This window comes from Hypanus sabinus, chromosome 8 (assembly GCF_030144855.1).
Source record: "Hypanus sabinus isolate sHypSab1 chromosome 8, sHypSab1.hap1, whole genome shotgun sequence".
Lineage (NCBI taxonomy): Eukaryota > Metazoa > Chordata > Chondrichthyes > Myliobatiformes > Dasyatidae > Hypanus > Hypanus sabinus.
This window is the reverse complement of record NC_082713.1, coordinates 104,667,302-104,686,660: the sequence shown is the minus strand read 5'-3', so window position 1 is coordinate 104,686,660 and position 19,359 is coordinate 104,667,302. Positions and strand designations below refer to the sequence as shown.

The following is a 19,359-nucleotide window of genomic DNA, read 5'->3' as shown; positions in this document are numbered from 1 at the left end:
ATTGTGCAGAAAATCAGGGATATGCCCCTCTCTGCAAAGACTGTCAAAGACAGAACCATAAAAATGGCAGAAGACATCACAAGACAGCAAATTAAAGACATCAATTCAGCTGTGGCCTACTCGATTGCCTGTGACGAGTCTAAAGACAAAGGTGGTATTGAACAAATAGTGCTGTTCTGCCGGTATGTAAACTCTGCTGGGCCACAGGAAGAACTGATTGAGTTGATACCTCTAAAAGACCAAACACGGGGGGAGGACATCTGTGAGGCTGTCTTGAATTGTTTAAGAGCCAAAGGAATAAAGACCACCCACCTGGTGTCAGTAGCTACTGATGGGTATGATAGCAGCGAGCGCACAAGGGATTTGTGGCTTCACTGCAGAAGTCGCTGGACAGAAAGCTGCTGACTTTTCACTGCATCTTGCACCAAGAGGCACTGTGCGCTCAAACATTTCCTCCAGAATGCACAGAAGTAATGGATGTTGTTATTCAGATTGTCAATAAAATAATGGCAAAAAGTTTAAATCACCGTCAATTCCGTTTGTTACTGGACGAGCTGGAAAGCGCATATTCTGATCTCCTGCTGCACAACAAAGTCCGGTGGCTGTCCAGAGGGGAGGTGCTGAAACGCTTTGTCGTGTGTCTGGAAGAAGTGAAAACTTTCCTGGGTAGCAAAGGGCTCACCTTTCCTGAGCTGGAACAGCCAGAGTGGCTGGAAAAGCTACACTTCATGGTAGACATGACAGCGCACCTGAACACGCTGAACACAGCTCTTCAGGGGAAAGGACGTACAGCCCTACACATGTTGGAGGATGTTTTGGCATTCGAGCGCAAGTTGACAGTGCTTGCCAGAGATTTACAGAAAGGCACTTTGTCTCACTTCCCCAATTTGACAGAGTTCAAACAAGGTCACGACATGATAAACTTGGGAGTATTTACATTCTGCAATCATCGCAATGCAAACATCGTTTGGGAAACGCTTCTGTGAGTTCAGAGAGGAAAAAAACACATTATCCTTCCCGGTCACTCCCCTAAGCATCGATCCATCCCTACTGAATACGACTGCATTGGCAGGTGTGAGTCAACCTGATCTTGAGATGGAACTGGCCGACAAAGACATATGGGTGTCCAAGTTTAGACGCTTGACAGCAGACCTTGAAGATGTTGCCCGTCAGAAGGCCGTTCTTGCTCAGAATAACAAATGGAGTGATATTGAAAACCTCCCAAAACCGGACAAACTTGTGTTCGAAACATGGAATGCTATCCCCGACATTTATGTAAACATTAAAAAGTATGTGCTTGGAGTCCTGTCGATCTTTGGATCCACATACGTATGTGAGCAGGTGTTCTCCAACATGAACTTTATTAAAAACAAACATCGTGCACGCCTCACAGATGACAGCTTGCGATCCTGTGTAAAGATGAAGGTGATGTCATACAGCCCTAATGTGCAGACGCTGTGCGCTGAGGTCCAGGAGCAGAAATCCTATTAACCAAGTATGATAAATATTTTAATTGCCTATTATTTTACATATATTCATATTTTTTCATTGTTCAGTGAAATAGTCCTTTTATTTTTCAGGTTGACAGCTGGCTGACGTTATTTTTGGTTTGCTGCTGGCAGAAAATTTAAGTTCGGCGTTTTTCATAAATACAAGAAGGACTCAAATAGACGTTGAGTATTTTACTTAAAAGTAACCTTCAACCCAACGTCTTTTTTTCGGAGTTCAAAATGTTTTTGTTGCATGCAGAAATGTAATTTTGTTTTCTCTGCAGGAGTTCATCAATTTCATAAATGCAACACATTATAGTTTGTTTATACATAGCATAAAGGTAAAAAAAATGTTGTATGCAGTGTTATTTCATTTTTGATGTCAAACGGGTTTTGTGGCTCCTAGTGTTTTCTTTTCTGTGGGAAACGGGTCCAAGTGGCTCTTTCAGTGGTAAAGGTTGCTGACCCCTGATCTAGGGCAACCAACATACTCTTTACCTAAATTGATGCAATCCTTTGAACAAATGGTCAATTATCAGAATACAAGATCAACATAGATAAAACGCAATTACTTTCATATTACTGTAGCCCACCAAGAGAAATTGAAAGTCGATACCCCAGGGCATGGCACACAGAGTCTTTCAAATATTTGGGCATCATTATACCAAAAGATTTGGCAAAATTATCAGAATGTAATTATCAGCCTTTATATAAAAAAAAATTAAGGAAGATGTGGCAAGATAGAACCTGATTTCTTTTTTCAGTCTCAGTTCAAGGATTGAGTCTATTAAAGTGAATATACTGCCCAGACTGTTATATCTCTTTCAGACCCTACCAATAGAGATTAATCAAAATCAATTCAATGAATGGAACAAGATGCTATCAAGGTATATTTGGTGGGGTAAAACCTACTATAAAAGGATATAATCTAGAAGGAGATACTGCAATTCTTAAATGGTGTGCATATGACTCTGATTTCACACCAATTAAATTGGATGCTAGATTTAAGGACCGGACAGCTAAAGGAATGACAGTTCTTTGCAACATAATGAAAGAAGGAACACTGTTCAGTTTTGAAATGCTTAAAGAGAAACACTTATTTAAGATTTTTATCAGTATTTACAGATGCGACAATATGTTAATAAGACGCTTAAAAATGTAACCAAGGCAAATACATGCTTGATAGGGCTCTTTAGAAAAACATAGTATTCAGATAATGGGAGTAGAATCATTTCAAGCATGTATAAGGGGTTCTCAAATCTTAAAACACATTCGACTTCATACATTAAGACAAAATGGGAGAAGGAAGGAGGGATAATTATATCTGAGGAAGAATGAACAATATGGAGATATCAATGGAAGTGGAGGGAGTTTGGATGGAAAAACTTGATAATGTGGCGACCCATTTCCTGGCACATCCGAACCGGCTCACAATTAGATAGCCTACGGGGGTTTGCGAGCTCAGAGCTTTGGAGCCTCTGCGCCACGGGGGGGGGGGGGGGGGGGCAGGTTGAGGGAGGCTTAAAAGTGAGGCTGAGGATTTCGAATAAAATTTTTTCCTTCGACTGCAGTTACTGACTCCGTGTCGTAATTTTAGCGCTGCATGTAGCACACTGCTACAATCGGTGACCCTGTCGGTCCAAACGATTTTTGGACCAGAAATGACCGACGCCGCCTCTGTCATGCGGTTTCGTTGAAACTGCTGGGTTTCTGGACACAGCAACCGAACCTATGGTTCCAGCAAGCTGAAGCCCAATTCCACGTTCGCCAGATCACCTCAGAAGACACCCGCTACTACTACGTGGTGAGCTCCCTTGACCAGGACACAGTGGCCCAGGTCGCGGAGTTCGTACAGTCGCCCCCGGCAGACGGCAAGTACACGGAATTCAAAGCCCTGCTCCTCAGGACTTTTGGACTCTCACGGCGCGAGCGGGCTGCCCGTTTACTGCACCTGGACGGCTTGGGCGACAGATCTCCATCGGCTTTAATGAATGAGATGTTGTCTCTAGCCGACGGACACACACCCTGCCTCATGTTTGAGCAGGCATTCCTGGAGCAGCTGCCCGAGGACATACACCTGCTGCTGTCCGACGCGGATTTCAGTGACCCCCGGAAGGTGGCAGCCCGGGCGGACTTGCTGTGGAACGCCAAAAAGGTGAGTGGGGCGTCCATCGCACAGATCTCCCAGCCACACTCCCAGCATCAAACCAGTCCAGGCCCGGCCACAGAGCCCGCCAACCCCCAGCCCAATGAACACTGGTGCTTCTACCACCAGCGGTGGGGCGCAGAAGCCCGCCGTTGTCGCCCGCCCTGCAAGTTCCCGGGAAACGCCAGGGCCAGCCGCCGCTGATGGCTACGGCAGCTGGCCATCGGGATAGCCTCCTGTATGTGTGGGACAGAAGGTCGGGATGCCGGTTTTTGGTTGACACTGGTGCCGAGATCAGCGTTTTAAGTCCGATGAGTTACGACACCCGCAGCAGGGCACCGGGGCCCCCCTTGAGGGCTGTGAACGGCAGCACAGTAAGGACCTATGGCACCCGTCAGGTGCAGCTACAGTTCGGCTCCAGCCAGTTCACGTGGGACTTTACACTGGCCGGCGTAGCCCAACCGCTTCCGGGTGCGGATTTTTTGCGGGCTCACAGCCTACTGGTCGACCTGCCCAGGAAGAGACTGGTAAACGCCGAGACCTTTCAGACGTTCTCCCTGGGTGCAGCCCAGTTGCCAGCCCCTCACCTCGGCTCCACCACACTGTCCGACAACGACTTCACCAGGGTCCTGGGGATTTCCCATCAGTTCTGGCACCGCAGTTCACAGCGGCCATGCCCCGACACGGTGTACAGCACCACATCCCGACCCAGGGACCACCCCTCCACGCCCGCTTCCCCCGGACAAGCTCCGACTGGCGAAGGCGAAGTTCCAGAGGATGGAGGAATTGGGGATCATCCGGCGGTCCGACAGCCCATGGGCCTCCCCCCTGCACATGGTGCCCAAAGCGACGGGAGGCTGGAGACCGTGCGGCGACTACCGCAGGCTGAACGAGGCTACCACACCGGACCGCTACCCTGTGCCGCACATTCAGGACTTTGCAGCAAACCTGCACGGCGCACGGATCTTCTCCAAGGTAGACCTCGTCCGAGGGTACCATCAAATCCCGATGCATCCTGACGACGTCCCCAAAACGGCTCTCATCACCCTGTTTGGCCTTTTCGAGTTCCTCTGCATGCCGTTCGGCCTGAAGAATGCTGCACAGACATTCCAGCGGTTAATGGGACGCGGTGGGACGGGACCTGGACTTTGCATTCATCTATTTGGACGACATCCTCATAGCCAGCAGCAGTCGTCAGGAGCATCTGTCCCACCTCCGTCAACTCTGCGCCCGACTGAGTGAGTACGGTCTTACAATCAACCCCGCCAAATGCCAGTTCGGACTCGATACCATTGACTTCCTGGGCCACAGGATTACTAAAGACGGGGCAACCCCTCTGCCCGCTAAGGTAGATGCGGAACGCCACTTCCCCCGACCCACCACGATCAAAGGCCTTCAGGAATTCGTAGGTATGGTCAATTTCTACCACCGCTTCCTCCCTTCAGCTGCACGGATCATGCGCCCCCTGTTCGCCCTGATGTCGGGACCGAGCAAGGACATTACCTGGGACGAGGAGTCTGCCGCCGCTTTTGTTCAAACGAAGGAAGCTTTGGCGAACGCCGCAATGCTAGTACATACCAGAATGGACGCCCCTACCGCCCTCACAGTGGACGCATCTAACACGGTAGTCGGTGGGGTGCTGGAGCAATTCATCGCAGGTCGCTGGCAACCCCTGGCATTTTTCAGCAAACACCTGCGGCCACCCGAGCTCAAGTACAGTGCTTTCGACCGGGAACTGCTGGCGCTCTACCTGGCAATCCGGCATTTCAGGTACTTCCTAGAAGGTCGGCCCTTCACCGCGTTCACGGACCACAAACCGCTTACCTTTGCGTTTACGAAAGCGTCCGACCCCTGGTCGTCCCGCCAGCAACGCCACCTGTCCTACATCTCTGAATACACGACAGATGTCCGGCACGTCTCGGGTAAGGACAATGTCGTGGCGGATGCGCTCTCTCGCCCTACCGTTCATGCCCTTTCCCAAGGGGTATGACATTAATTTCAGGAGTTACAAAACATAAAAGTGGCGATAAGTTTTAAAACAAGCTCGAAACAACTACCTACCAGCTGGAGCACAGCAAGACGCACACCACATTATTTTCTTCACAAAGGGAGAAAGACAGTTGATTTAAAAATAAAACAGAAAACAGACAAAATTCATGGGTTCATAAGCAGTGAGTACGGGATGATGATAATCATAATTAAAGATAAAAACAGAAATGGCTAGCTACATCTGGAAAGATAGATGAGTTTGATTTCGCTAAAGATAAGTGGCTGATGTATACTGAACGAGTTGAGTAGTATTTTGAAGCAAATGAAAGAGCCAGTGAGACACAAGTGCTGAGTGTAATAAGTGGAAAAGCATACAGTTTGCTTAGAAGCTTGACTACTACAACCAAACCCACCAGAATTACCACCACCCAGGACATGCATTCTTCTCATTGTTACCATCAGGAACGAGGTACAGAAGCCTGAAGGCACACTCTCAGTGATTCAGGAACAGCTTCTTCTACTCCACCATCCAATTTCTAAATGGACATTGAACCCATGAGCTCTATCTCACTACTTTTAATTTCTTTTTTTTTGCATTATTTTAACTAATTAATAGACATGCATTTACTTAACGTAATTCAGCTTTTTTCTCTATTTATTTATTATCAATTTCATTGTACTGCTGCCGTAAAGTTAACAAATTTCACGACATATGCCAGTGATATTAAACGATTCTGATATTGTGGCAGTAATGCATGAACATTTAGATCTGAAACCATTGGTGATTGCAGGACACTTTGTTTCGTAAGCAGAATGAAAAAAAGGGGAATCCATTTCAGCTTGCATGGTTGAATTGAAAAGACTGTACATTGTTATTTCAGTGATAGGCCTATTGATGCACCGGGAGATTGTTTAGTTTGTGGAATTCTACAAGAAAACATTTAAGAAAAAAGCTCCTAACTGAAGTACATCTCACATCTGAAGAAGCAGTTGAAATAACTATCAATGGAAACAGCAGAGACACAATTGAGTATAATCAGAAATGCAAGTAAGCGCGAACAAAATTGTAGTGTCTAGATGGAGGCCTGCCTGGCCGAGCAAGATGTGTCACTGTTGCGGCAGAAGCTCACATGCACCAGACCAATGCAGGTTTGTAGGTGAAACTTGCAGAAAATGCAACAAAGTAGAACACATACAAAGAGCATGGCAGGCAGACTTCACAGAAAAGAGAAAAAGATTTAAAAAATCAAGTAGTTTCAGAAAGAGCACTAATCTGCATATTGTTGAAAATTCTGATAACTATAAAAATGACATAGGACTGGATACTGTTGCGATTTACAATGTGAAACCTAACAATAAAAACACAGGAGCACAGAGGCAACTTGTGTACGTTTTTACTTCAGTGTGGCAGGCGCAATGATACATGCTTTCATGTACTTTGTACATATAACCCACAATGAATTATGTAAGCAAAGAATGCTTAATCAAACATTTCCAATATTACTCAAATAATTATAAAAAATTTAAATGCAAAACCAACATTTTTTTCAAAAAAGGACAATGGAACATGTTTTTCTTCCTTGAAGATTCTGTCAGGACATCTTGGATCGTTCTCCTCTTGGTCTAGCACTCACTTCTTGATTCAAATGGCATAATTTAACTTCCGACATCAGTAAAGGAACTTCTTTCCTCTTCCAAACCAAAGATTTCCTTTCAGCGTTTCTTAAACTGTCCTAAGGAGGCTTCACCTATTCAGATTTAAACGAAGTCTTGTACTTGCACAAATGAAATCTGGGACTTGGATTCTTGGGACTGGGACTCTTGCATTCACTACTCAGATACAGGGTGGGGTGGAAACTTTCAACTGTGATACTCATTACTGAAGACACTCTGGTCAGTCACCATCAATCCTGCTACATTCAAGGTTCCCCTGATTTCCGTTTGTGTCCAAATACTACCTGTCAATCTTTTGTCTCTTTTACATGAATCATTCCCTTCTTAAAATTGCATTATGCCTTTAGATTTTCATTTTTGTTGATGCTTTTGGATTTCAATGAATCTGTAAAACTCTATGCAATTTATACATAAAATGTAAAACACCAAAGTACTATAACTCACTAAAAATATAGAAGTATTTTAAACGGTGTACTTGCAATATAGCATTTTATCTGATCCATACATCAAGCACCACCTAGTGGCATTCTGCATGTAATAACAGCTTGTGTCCTAATACTCTGTCTACTCAAATATTACAAAGGTCTGAACAAGTGTCTATATATGAATACTGTGCATGCAATCACCAAAATCCAACCTCACTCTCCCTCAGTTCATAAACCTGCTTGCTTAATAATTTAACAAGGCAAATCAGTTCATAAAGTCATGCACAAGTAAGTAAATTCATGCAGTTTTTGATCATTTCTCCCAAATATTTATGCTGTCCCTCTCTTGCCAACTATGTCATACAACAATGGTTCCATAAAAAGAATCTGTTTAATTTCAGACAGCACACAAAATGCTGGAAGAACTCAGCAGGCCAGACAGCATCTATGGGAAAAAGTACAGTCAATGATTCAGGCTGAGTCTTGCCAAAGGGTCTCAGCCCAAAACATCGACTGTACTTTCTTTTCTATAGATGCTGCCTAGCCTGCTGAATTCCTCCAGCACGTTGTGTGTGTGTGTTGCTTGGATTTCCAGCATCTGCAGATTTCTCTTGTTTGTGTTTAATTCCCAAGACAGCTTAAACTGCCAAATCCAACTGTGTAAGATGCAGAGATGCAGAAGCCTATTTTGGTACACTCCAGAGAAAAAGACAAAGCTGCAGTGACTGGCTGCATAAATACAAGAAATTCTGCAGGTGCTGGAAATCCCAAGAAATACACACAAAATGCTGGAGAACTATGGAGAACAATAAACAGTTGAAGTTTCGGGTAGAGACCCTTCAACAGGACACATTTTTTTTAACACAGAGAGGAACCAGAGCTTTAATGGGTCATTTCTGTTGAAATGGAAATTCAGAGGGACAAGATTATTTGAACAATACAACGCTCAGGTAACCGTGGATCTAGATCGTTTTGAGCAATTGGATGGCAGAAGCAAGTTCTTCAATCTCCACTTGAGAGGTGATTGTAATATGGTTAATTTTCCAAGCTGTGATGTACAAAGTCCAGTTTATTGTCTTATGCATATCTTTGCACAGGTGCAAAGAGAAATATACTTACAGATTCATCACAGGCACAGAACTTCATATGAGCAAAAAACAAATTAATTATAAATTACACTTTTTTACAAGAATGCACAATTAGTACAAAAAACATCTATTTCAGAGCAAAGTGGTCAAAATTATCAGTGTTGTTTACTTAAGACACACACATGCAAAAGGATATTTTTCTAACCATGACGTCAATCGTAAACTCTGCCACAGTCCAGTAACAAATTAATGATAGTGGAAATCCCAAAGACTTGATTAGATATTGACAGAGATCAGATCCCACAAAGAACTGCCCTTCCCTGCCAAACATTTTTCATAACTCCACACCAATAGTTAAGAGGAATATCTACGAAATCCACATAATTGTATAACATTGTTACAAGAAAAATTAGGAAGGGATGGAACCAGATAGACCACCTACAATAATCTAGGCGTTAGATTCACACACATCAGAACGTTTAAGCAATTCACGCTGCACTGTCAAGTTCAGTGGCATTGACCTCCCACATCATGAAGACCCTGGAGAGACTTGTTCTAGAGCAGCTCCAACCTATGGTTAGGCCACACTTAGACCCCCTTCAGTTCGCCTACCAGCCCCTACTAGGAGTTGAGGATGCCATCGTTTACCTGCTGAACCGTGTCTACACCCACCTGGCCAGCAAGCACTGTGAGGGTCACGCTTTTTATCTTCTCCAGTGCGTTCAACACCATTCGCCCTGCTCTGCTGGGTGAGAAGCTGACAGCGATGCAGGTGGATGCTTCCCTGGTGTTATAGATTATTGATTACCCGACTGGCAGACACAGTACATACGCTTGCAACACTGTGTGTCAGACAGAGTGGTCAGCAGCACTGGGGCTCCACAGGGGACTGTCCTGTCTCCCTTTCTCTTCACCATCAACACCTCTGACTTCAATTACTGCACACAGTCTTGCCATCTTCAGAAGTTTTCTGATGACTCTGCCATAGTTGGATGCATCAGCAAGGGAGATGAGGCTGAGTACAGTGCTACGGTGGGAAACTTTGTCACATGGTGTGAGCAGAATCATCTGCAGCTTAATGTGAAAAAGACTAAGGAGCTGGTGGTGGACCTGAGGAGGGCTAAGGCACCAGTGACCCGTTTCCATCCAAGGGGTCAGTGTGGACATGGTGGAGGATTACAAATACCTGGGGATACGAATTGACAAGAAACTGGACTGCTCAAAGAACACTGAGGATGTCTACAAGAAGGGTCAGAGCCGTCTCTACTTCCTGAAGAGACTGAGGTCCTTTAACATCTGCTGGACGATGCTGAGGATGTTCTACGAGTCTGTGGTGGCCAGTGCTATTATGTTTGCTGTTGTGTGCTGGGACAGCAGACACCAACAGAATCAACAAACTCATTCGTAAGGCCAGTGATGTTGTGGGGGTGGAACTGGACTCTCTGACGGTGGTGTCTGAAAAGAGAATGCTGTCCAAGTTGCATGCCATCTTGGACAATGTCTCCCATCCACTCCATAATGTACTGGTTAGGCTCAGGAGTACGTTCAGCCAGAGACCCATTCCACCGAGATGGAACACTGAGCGTCATAGGAAGTCATTCCTGCCTGTGGCCATCAAACTTCACAACTCCTCCCTCGGAGTGTCAGACACCCTGAGCCAATAGGCTGGTCCTGGACTTATTTCCACGGCATAATTTACCTATCATTATTTAATTATATTGCTATATTTCTACACTATTCTTGATTGGTGCGATTGTAACGAAACCCAATTTCCCTCGGGATTAATAAAGTATGTCTGCCTGTCTGCATGATCTCAGTACATGCCCCAAAATTGAGGGGGTTATTCCCACAAGCATGTCAAACATTAGCAGATCACCACCTATGACAGCAAAGAGGTCAAATGCACTTTTAGCCTTCTACTTCCCTCATCTAGAGATGGCAATGATTCAGCTACCAGAATGGGCTCGATGCATGTATTCTTCACCAACACAGAAATAGTGACTACAGCACAGTACATATGGAAATGAAGTCTACTTCACACTAAGGACATACACAATCTGACTAGGATTGGGATGGCAACTGAAAACAAGAGTACCAATGAAGTGCCAAATGCCATTGGCAGTAGTAAGGAGTTACATTCCGTTAAACTGTCTAATCATCAACATCAAGACAATCAATGTTGGTTCATTAGGGAGTGCTGAGGATCATACAAGGAGCAGACCTAGCGCACCTGAAAAGCCTTGAAGTATCAGTGGCAATTTCATTGTTTAATAGTGATTAAAAGCATCAACAGAAGTGATTGCTACAACTCTTTTAACTGACCTCCTGAGTGAAACTGGTAGCCCATGTTCTTCAGGGACAATCGTATCTGATTACTGCTGAAGGTTCTTCCTCCAAACCACCACTGACCCCCTGCAGGACTGGTTCTCATCTGAATTTAATATTTAAGGGGAGCATGCTTGTATGTATGGGTTGGGTCTTCATTACCCAGGGCAGGCCTGTAGTGGAATGATGAGCAGAACAGTGCTATTGAATATAATTAAAAACAAACTATGTTCATGGTTTAGCATGATAAATGCTTTGTAGTGCACAAGTACCCTATGACTTTCAATGGTATTATTGCAAATGAATCCACCAGCAACTTAGCTGCATCGACAACATAGTTGGAAGAGAAGATCAGAATTTAGGTATCTTGCTGTGAATAATTTACATTTAGACTCAAAATCTTTTCATAGTTTGCAAGAGATGCAAAAATGTGATGGAATGTTCTCCACTTTAATGAACGTGAGCAGGTCTACAACTCAAAAATAGGCACAAACCACAAAACAATCTGCTTGCCAGGTGTTATACCCTTAAATACAAACTTAGTACAATCTGAAAGTACAAACTTTGTATGAAAGTACAAACTTGTACCACAATGGCTGAACCAAAACTTAATACAATTTGAAAGATTCACTGTAACTGCTTAATAGAAGTTATTTTGACAACTCCTTCCAAATCCAAGCCTTTGACCAACAGCAAGAGATACATTCAAGCAGTAACAGAATCAATTTCAGGTCACACATCATCTTAATTTAGAAATATCTCAGTATTCTTTCATCATAAAGCTCCTGAATCACCTTCAGTACCATCTTCTCAGGGACAAATTATCTCTGCCAATTTCACCCTAATATATACAAATGTAACATTCATGATCTCCTCATAAATCACATTTCACCAAAACTGTTTTATCACTTTTATTGCATTGCTAAAAATGTTAATATAGATGACAAGTGCTCCTGCTACACAACCAAGAACTGTGACCAAGAACATCCAAAAGTGGTCATCACACCATTTACAAACCAAAATGTATTCAATAAAGGCATGCAGAGACATTTACACACAAGTCTGAAGAGAGGCTACTTACTTTCTGTTGTTGAAATTGCTATAATTATTTGACAGAGATGAAGGGGAAACCTTTTGCAATGTTGAAAAATTTGAAGTACTTGGAGACCTTGAAAAATAATGAAATTATGACAATTGATAAAAATGGGGAAACAATCTTTTTTACATAGATGCTCATGACAAACGTTAAAAGCATCAATGCATAAGATAAATAAAAAACATGTTGGATAAATCTCTTTAATACTTGCACAAAATTCAAATGATAGCAAGTTTATGAACTTTCTTTAATCAAGAGGATGGGTTTACCAAAATGAGGAACACTTTCAAGAAAACACAAGATTCTGGGGGGGGGGAACAGGAAGTTGATTCTCCTACTTAGCAATTTAAGAACAAGGGAGCATTAATCTTAGGGTAATGGCTTGGGCATTTAGCCAAGTTTCTTTATTCAGCCATCAGTGAATCTTTGGAGCATAATACCCCAAAGTTTTTGAAGACTTGGTTGTTGAGGCTGAAATAAATTTTTAAACTAAGAATGACGGGACTGAAAATAAAGATCAAGGCAGGCATTTGCCATGATTTTGCTGAACAGTTGAAGATGCTCCAGAGGTCATACAAACTGTTTCTTTTTGTCATTGAGTTATACCAGGAAGAGATTTATTCCCACTAAACTAGTTAAGAACTCAAATATCTTCCAATAGAATGGATCTAAAATTACCAGGCCATCCTGGAAAAGCCTGGTTATTTCTTGCCTTCATCAGTCCATTTAATGGTTTTATCCCCAGTGAAGCAAAAACTGAAAACATCACAGATCCTAGGCTGAAGTTGATTCTGCAGAAGTGGAAGTTTAACATAATTTCTGGCCTGATAAAGACTCAACACAAATTGGCCTTCTTTCTGGGGTGAAATGAGACTGGAATTAAAGAGGTAATGAGCTCATTTATGAATATGAACTTGATATACAACAGAAAAATTTCAGTCACCCTTTACTCCCTCTCCCACAACTCCATTTGCTTCTTTTCTCTTCTTCTCATGTTTTCCACCTACCATCCATTGAATCTACACTCCCTTCCTAGTTCTATCTGCCTATCATTCTCTTCTCCCCTCCCTTTAGTTTGGTTCCACTATCTGCCACTAATCTCTGCCTTACTCCTCCCTCTCACTTCTATATACTGGACATCTTCCTTCTACACTCTCAGTCCCAGTATTGGGATTTGACCCAAACGTTGGCCATCCCTTTGCCTTCACAAAGGCTGCTTAACCTAGAGTACTTCCAATGTTTCTTTTATCCCCTAGTCATAAAAAAATTGCTTTATCATTCAACCCCCCCCCCCCCAAGTTTCTGCTCAACTATGAACATGTCAAATTTCAAAGCAATTAAAAAGTTTTCCTATTTGCACTGAAGATTTTAGAAGCATCCAACTATAACTTGTTTAGATCTCTACAATGCTAACTGGCTTTGCTACACCCTTTTTCCTTCTCTCCTTGCTATTGACCAGAACTCAGCACTAATAGAAATTGATTTGCTGTCATGTAGGATTCCCACACATTCCTATACTATCTTTCACAATTGTTCCTTTGTAAATTTTGTTGTTTTTAAACAGTATTACTCTCAGCACTGAGTATTCCAATACCATATGGCATAAAAAATTACTCCCCTTTTCATTCTTCCATTGATAATTCCACTCAATTTATAATTTAAAGAATTATAAAATTTCATAACTTTTAAAATCTATTTAAGTTTAGTCCTGAACCTCCAGAGAATTTTTAGAAGCTTCCTCCCTGTGTACAATTTTCTGTGGCCCACATTGCCAATGATTGCCAGTGTCATCTTGTCAGTAGAAGTGAGCAGGTTTTAGATTTCCAAGCATTCATTTTTCAAAACTTCAAATGCCACAGAGAATTTTTTTGTATTTCATTAAATAAAGTAACATATTAAGAAAAAGAAAGACAAGAAAATTTGCAGATGCTGGAAATCCAAGCAACACACAAAACGCTGTAAGAACTCAGCAGGCCAGGCAACATCTATGGAAAAGGGTAAACAGTCGACGTTTTGTTCTAGGACCCTTTAGACCACTTTTCAAATAAAAACTTAATTACTTTATAGGAATATAGCCCAGTGCATGTTCAAACAAAAGATAACAAGCAGGTGCTAATGATCAACAATCAGTTGAATGAACTAAAATGTAACTGAGGCTACGTCCACACTACACCGGATAAATCCATAACCGAAGCTTTTTCTCTTTGTTTTTATTCTTTGTCCACACTAAGACGGCATTTTCGTCCCCCAAAACTGGAGCTTTTCAGGAATGCTCACCAAAGTGTGTATTTTTGAAAACGCCAGATTGGCTGGATCAGTGTGGATGGGGTAACCGTAGACTTCTGAAAACACTGTCAGACGGCAACACGCTATTTCATTGTTTTCTTGAACGCAACCTAACAATTTCAGAACAGACGGCAATGAGACTGACGCCAGAAGAGTTAGAAATGTACTCACCAAATACTTTGACCCATAACTTACTGAATAAATAAGTATACTCATTTTGCCCTGTTTTCTGTCCTTGCTTGTATGAACGTGGTTTACTTATTCATGCAAGTACTTCTCTGTCAATAGATGTGTAACAGCCTAATGTAACACTGTATGGAAATACAAGATAACACTGAAGCAGACATTATACATCTAACAAGGTGTTTTATTAATGCAACAGAGTTAGTCAGTTTTTCAATGTTTGTCATCAGCCAGGTCAATCTGTCCATGAACTCCCTGTCGGTTGCCTCCATATGCTCCAGTATTTGTTTTTTTTTTTAACTTTTAAGTTCTCCAGCACGAAAGCCAACAGCTGTCAGTCGTTTTAAGTTTTTCTAGTCTGTAACTACACAAACACGCACTTCTACAGCAAGATTCGACACCAAACATGTCACTTGTTTTCTGTAGATGTGTCCTGCGCATGCGCAGGAGGAGGAGATTCGCTGAAATCTCCGTTTCAACGTGGATAGAGAACTTTTTAAAAATGCATAGTGTGGATGCCTATCGTTTTTACGCGAAACTGGCGTTTTCAAAATTATCAGGTCTAGTGTGGATGTAGCCCGAAACAGAAACTGGTATAGAAGGAATCAAACTGGGCAAAGGACAATCAAACTAAAAGGTCAGGGTGTGGTAGATGTACAGTTTCACTTACAAATCATCAATTCTTGCCCCATGTCAACAGTGAGCATAGCAACAAGAAACAAAGTGGTCATCCAAGAGTTTCAAGATGAGCTATCCAAGCACTTCTGAAGAAGCACAAAGAAATGGGCAAGGTTGATGACCAGAATTACATTGGTCAACCACAGAAGCCAAGTGTGGCAGACGGGAGATACATCAAACTGATGTCCCTTCCAGCACTGCCATCAGCTCTGAACTTACAGAAACCACCGTAACCCAAGTACACCCCTCTATAATCCAGAGAAATCTTGTCAGAAGTCGTTTTCATGAAAGAGTTGCTGCCAAAAAGCCAATCATCCTAAGTGGAAACAAAGCCAAGAGACTCATCTATGCACAAAACACAAGGACTGGGGTGAACAATGGCAGCAAGTGCTCTGGACTGACAAGTCAAAACTTGACATTTTGGGCTCAAACAGGGGGCGGTCCGTCCATAGAAGAGCTGGTAAGCACTATATGGGTGAGTGTCTGCAACAAAGTGAAGCACGATGAAGTTTTCTTGCAGATTTGGGGCTGCATTTTTGCAGAGGGAGTTCGTAATCTGGTCAGAATTACTAGATTCCTCTATGCTGAGAAGTACAAGCAGATTCTCACCCATCACACAATACCATCAGGGAGGCATCTGATGGTCTCAACTTTATTCTACAGCAGGGCAGTGACCACAAACATATGGCCAAAGTAATAAAAAACTATCTGGAATTACCTGGAGAAACGGAAGCAAGCAAGCAAGACAATATCTGCAGAAAAGCTGTGGCAAGTTCTCCAAGATGCTTGGAACAACCAGCAGCCAATTTTCTTATAAAACTGTACAACAGTGTACATAAGAGAACTGACACAGTTTTAAAGGTGGTCATACCAAACATTGATTTGATTTAGTTTTTTTTTACTGTTTACTGCTCTTCATAGCAATGTTTTTGATATTTAGAAACTTTTCATTTCATTATGTTTGAAAGCATATTTGCTTTACAGAACATTTTTTTTACATGTTTCAAAGACTTTTGCAGAGTATTGTAAAGATGCATTTGAAGACAATTTCATCCCTTTTTATTCAGTGTAACATGCACCTTTAGTCAGGCTTCTCCTGATCTGCTTTCCTGATTTTAATTATGCAACAATTCCATAACAAACATTCTCTGTACCCATTAGTTATGTGTAACACAGTGAGCTGACCCCAAGTGGCAGAACAGCCAAACCTAGTCTTGACCTTCACAATACTGCACATGTACACACTTTTAGCTACAGTCATCAAAAACATTCAAGTGGAAGCTTCATCAACATGTTGATTTGCAAAAGTCTACCTTGCCTGTAATTATAACTGGAGACTGAAGTAATAGCATGCACCACAGATGCCGTTTCAGCTGTTACGCCTGTGCCCCAGCTCTGAGGGGCCGAAGGGTACAAAGTAGCCCACTCCTTTTTGAGTATCACAAGATCGATGTTAATTCAAATCCAAAGGGGTTTGGGATGTCCTGGCCCCTCAGCGATACAAAGCCACGGGAAATGGCCATTGTCTCTTGGAGACGGAATTGTGTATTGAGTACTGTACTTCATGGAAGCCCTCAGGGAATGACCAGAGTGGTCTGGTTGAGGGATTGCATCATCCCAACCTGATTGACATCTGAGACCCTGTGAGTCAGGATAAAAGAGGGTCTGGGGAACAGCCCCTTTAGACGCACCCGGAGAAACGCTAGAAATCCCGTGACAGCATTTAATAGCGACAGCCGGTGGGGCTCGCATGCGTCCTTTTCCTTTGCCTAGAAATTGGCGGGCTTCCACGGAGCGGCTTAGATAAAAGGACCGACTACAAAAAACGGAACTCTCGAAGGATCGACATCATAAAAAGGAAAAGCTGGCAAGTTTAAACATCTGTCTCTCTTGACTCCAACCAAAGGCTGCTAATGAGCTAATGACTTTTATATTTCCATCGGACAATACATTATCCCCTAGACAACGATAGAGCTATTTTTTATTGATTATTATTATACCCGCGCTTTTAGATTTAGTATTGACGACGTATATTATATGTATGTTTTCATTGATATTATTTTTGTGTATTTTTATCAATAAATACTGTTAAAAATAGTACCATCAGACTTCAACAGACCTCTCTATCTTTGCTGGTAAGTGACCCAGTTACGGGGTATGTAACACAGCTTTGACCAAAAATGAGCAAACTACCTGGTGAGCATTTCAAGCACAATTCTGCTTTTAAACAATGCAGGGAATATTTTAAGCTGAAAACAAAAACTACTACATGAACGCAAGGCCTTTGACAATGTCCCGCTTGGCAGGCCAATCTGGAAGAATAAGTAGCATGGAATCCAGGGACAGATAGTTAATTGAATTTGTAACTGGCTCAATAGTAGGAAGCAGATAATGATGGTCAAAGTTTGCTTCTTAGACCGGAGATCCAATCTGGATACTACCAAAATAGGCAGTCTCATAGATAGTGAAGAAGGTCATCAACAATTATAGAGAAACCTTGATCAGTTGGATAAGTGGGCCAAAGATTGGCAAATAGCTTTCATTTTGGAAAATACAAAGTGAAGGACTCTGACAGTGAAGGCTTGGGCTTTATCTAATCTTAATGAAAGTGTAAGCTCACATATTTATTGAAAACTAATGTTGCTAGGGTATTAATAAGTACCCTTCTTAAAGATAAAGCAAAGATTTAATTGTTATCTCAAAAGTTCCATACTTGGAAACATGGAATGCCATTAAATTACTTTATCACAATGTCTCAAGTTTTGACAAAGACCATACAAGAAATATATCCAATGCCTCAAAATTATGGACAGTTGCAGACATGTCATAAGCAATTTTCTAGGGTTGGGATGGGATGGGATGGGGAAGAAATGCAAAATTACAGCACGTATGATTAAAGATTCAATGGTAGTTTCAAAGGATACAAAAATATTGAAAACTATTGAATATACCTTAGCATCTTGTATCTATTTAACTTTTAGTAGCCTTGTTAAAGACATGAAATAAATAGTAGTTGAAACTCCTAATGGTTATGAATTCAACCTGAGGATTTGACTTGTTTTTTGAGCCTGATGTAGTGGGATGCTTGGAAAACTTGAAAGATGGCTGAATATAACTTGCCCTTAAAATTATGCATCTTTAAGCTGGGTGCATCAAAATGCACTGGAAGAAATCCGATGTAATTAGAAAAGAACTTCCAGGCCACACACACAAAATGCTGAAGGAACGCAGGTGGTCAGGCAGCATCTCTGGAGGTAAATTAGCAGTTGATGTTTTGGGCCAAGATCTTTCATCAGGACTGGAAAGAAATGTCTAGGTTAGTTTTTATTTCTACACTTGGGAGTTTCATGGTAAGGCAACACTTACAGCTTGTTCCTTTCACAGTAAATATTCCACCACTTAATGCAAGTGCACCAATTTATGTTTATTTGTTTATTTTGAGATACAGCACTGAGTAGGCCCTTCTGGTTCTTTGAGCCATGCCACCCCAGCAACCCGCAACAACCCAATCAGCCCTAGCCTAATCATGGGACAGTTTACAATGACCAATTAACCTAACCAATGTGTCTTTGGACCATGGGAGGAAACCAGAGGACCTGTGGAAAAACCCACATATTCCAAAAGAAGGCGTACAGCGAATCTTCATAGAATGGCACAGCAATAGCCTCCAAAGGGATAACTTCAAACTCTGGAACGACTTGAGCTGTAAGCATCACACTAACCACTATGCCACCATAACATATTCAATTGTAAGTAATAATATTAAAGTAAACATTAACTAGGATTGTGATCAATAATTGCCAGTTTAATTTTATGCAACTCCTGATACAGCATAATAATGTTTGTATTGACCAGAGGTCATGGGGGGGGAGGGTCACTGGGTGGGTGGATGGGCTGGAGACTATAGATTAAAAATCTTTAAAGAAGTTATTAAATGGGGATGGGGCATGGGCACATATGTTTGATAAAGGTAGAAAAA

At 42.2% G+C, this 19,359-nt stretch overlaps 1 protein-coding gene across 5 annotated transcripts in view; it reads right to left on the bottom strand.

Moving 5' to 3' along the window:
- Positions 1–19,359, bottom strand: part of LOC132398302 (ubiquitin carboxyl-terminal hydrolase 15-like) — a 132,043-nt gene that overhangs the window by 47,671 nt on the left and 65,013 nt on the right. For 2 of the 5 annotated variants that reach the window (XM_059977521.1, XM_059977523.1), the window contains one exon: positions 12,219–12,305. The exons of 2 other annotated variants lie outside the window; for them this stretch is intronic. In XM_059977521.1, the coding sequence (XP_059833504.1) occupies positions 12,219–12,305 (87 nt within the window). Of the gene's footprint in view, positions 1–11,234; positions 11,311–12,218; positions 12,306–19,359 lie in introns of those variants that run through there. One more of the 5 variants, XM_059977525.1, reaches the window with a different exon arrangement.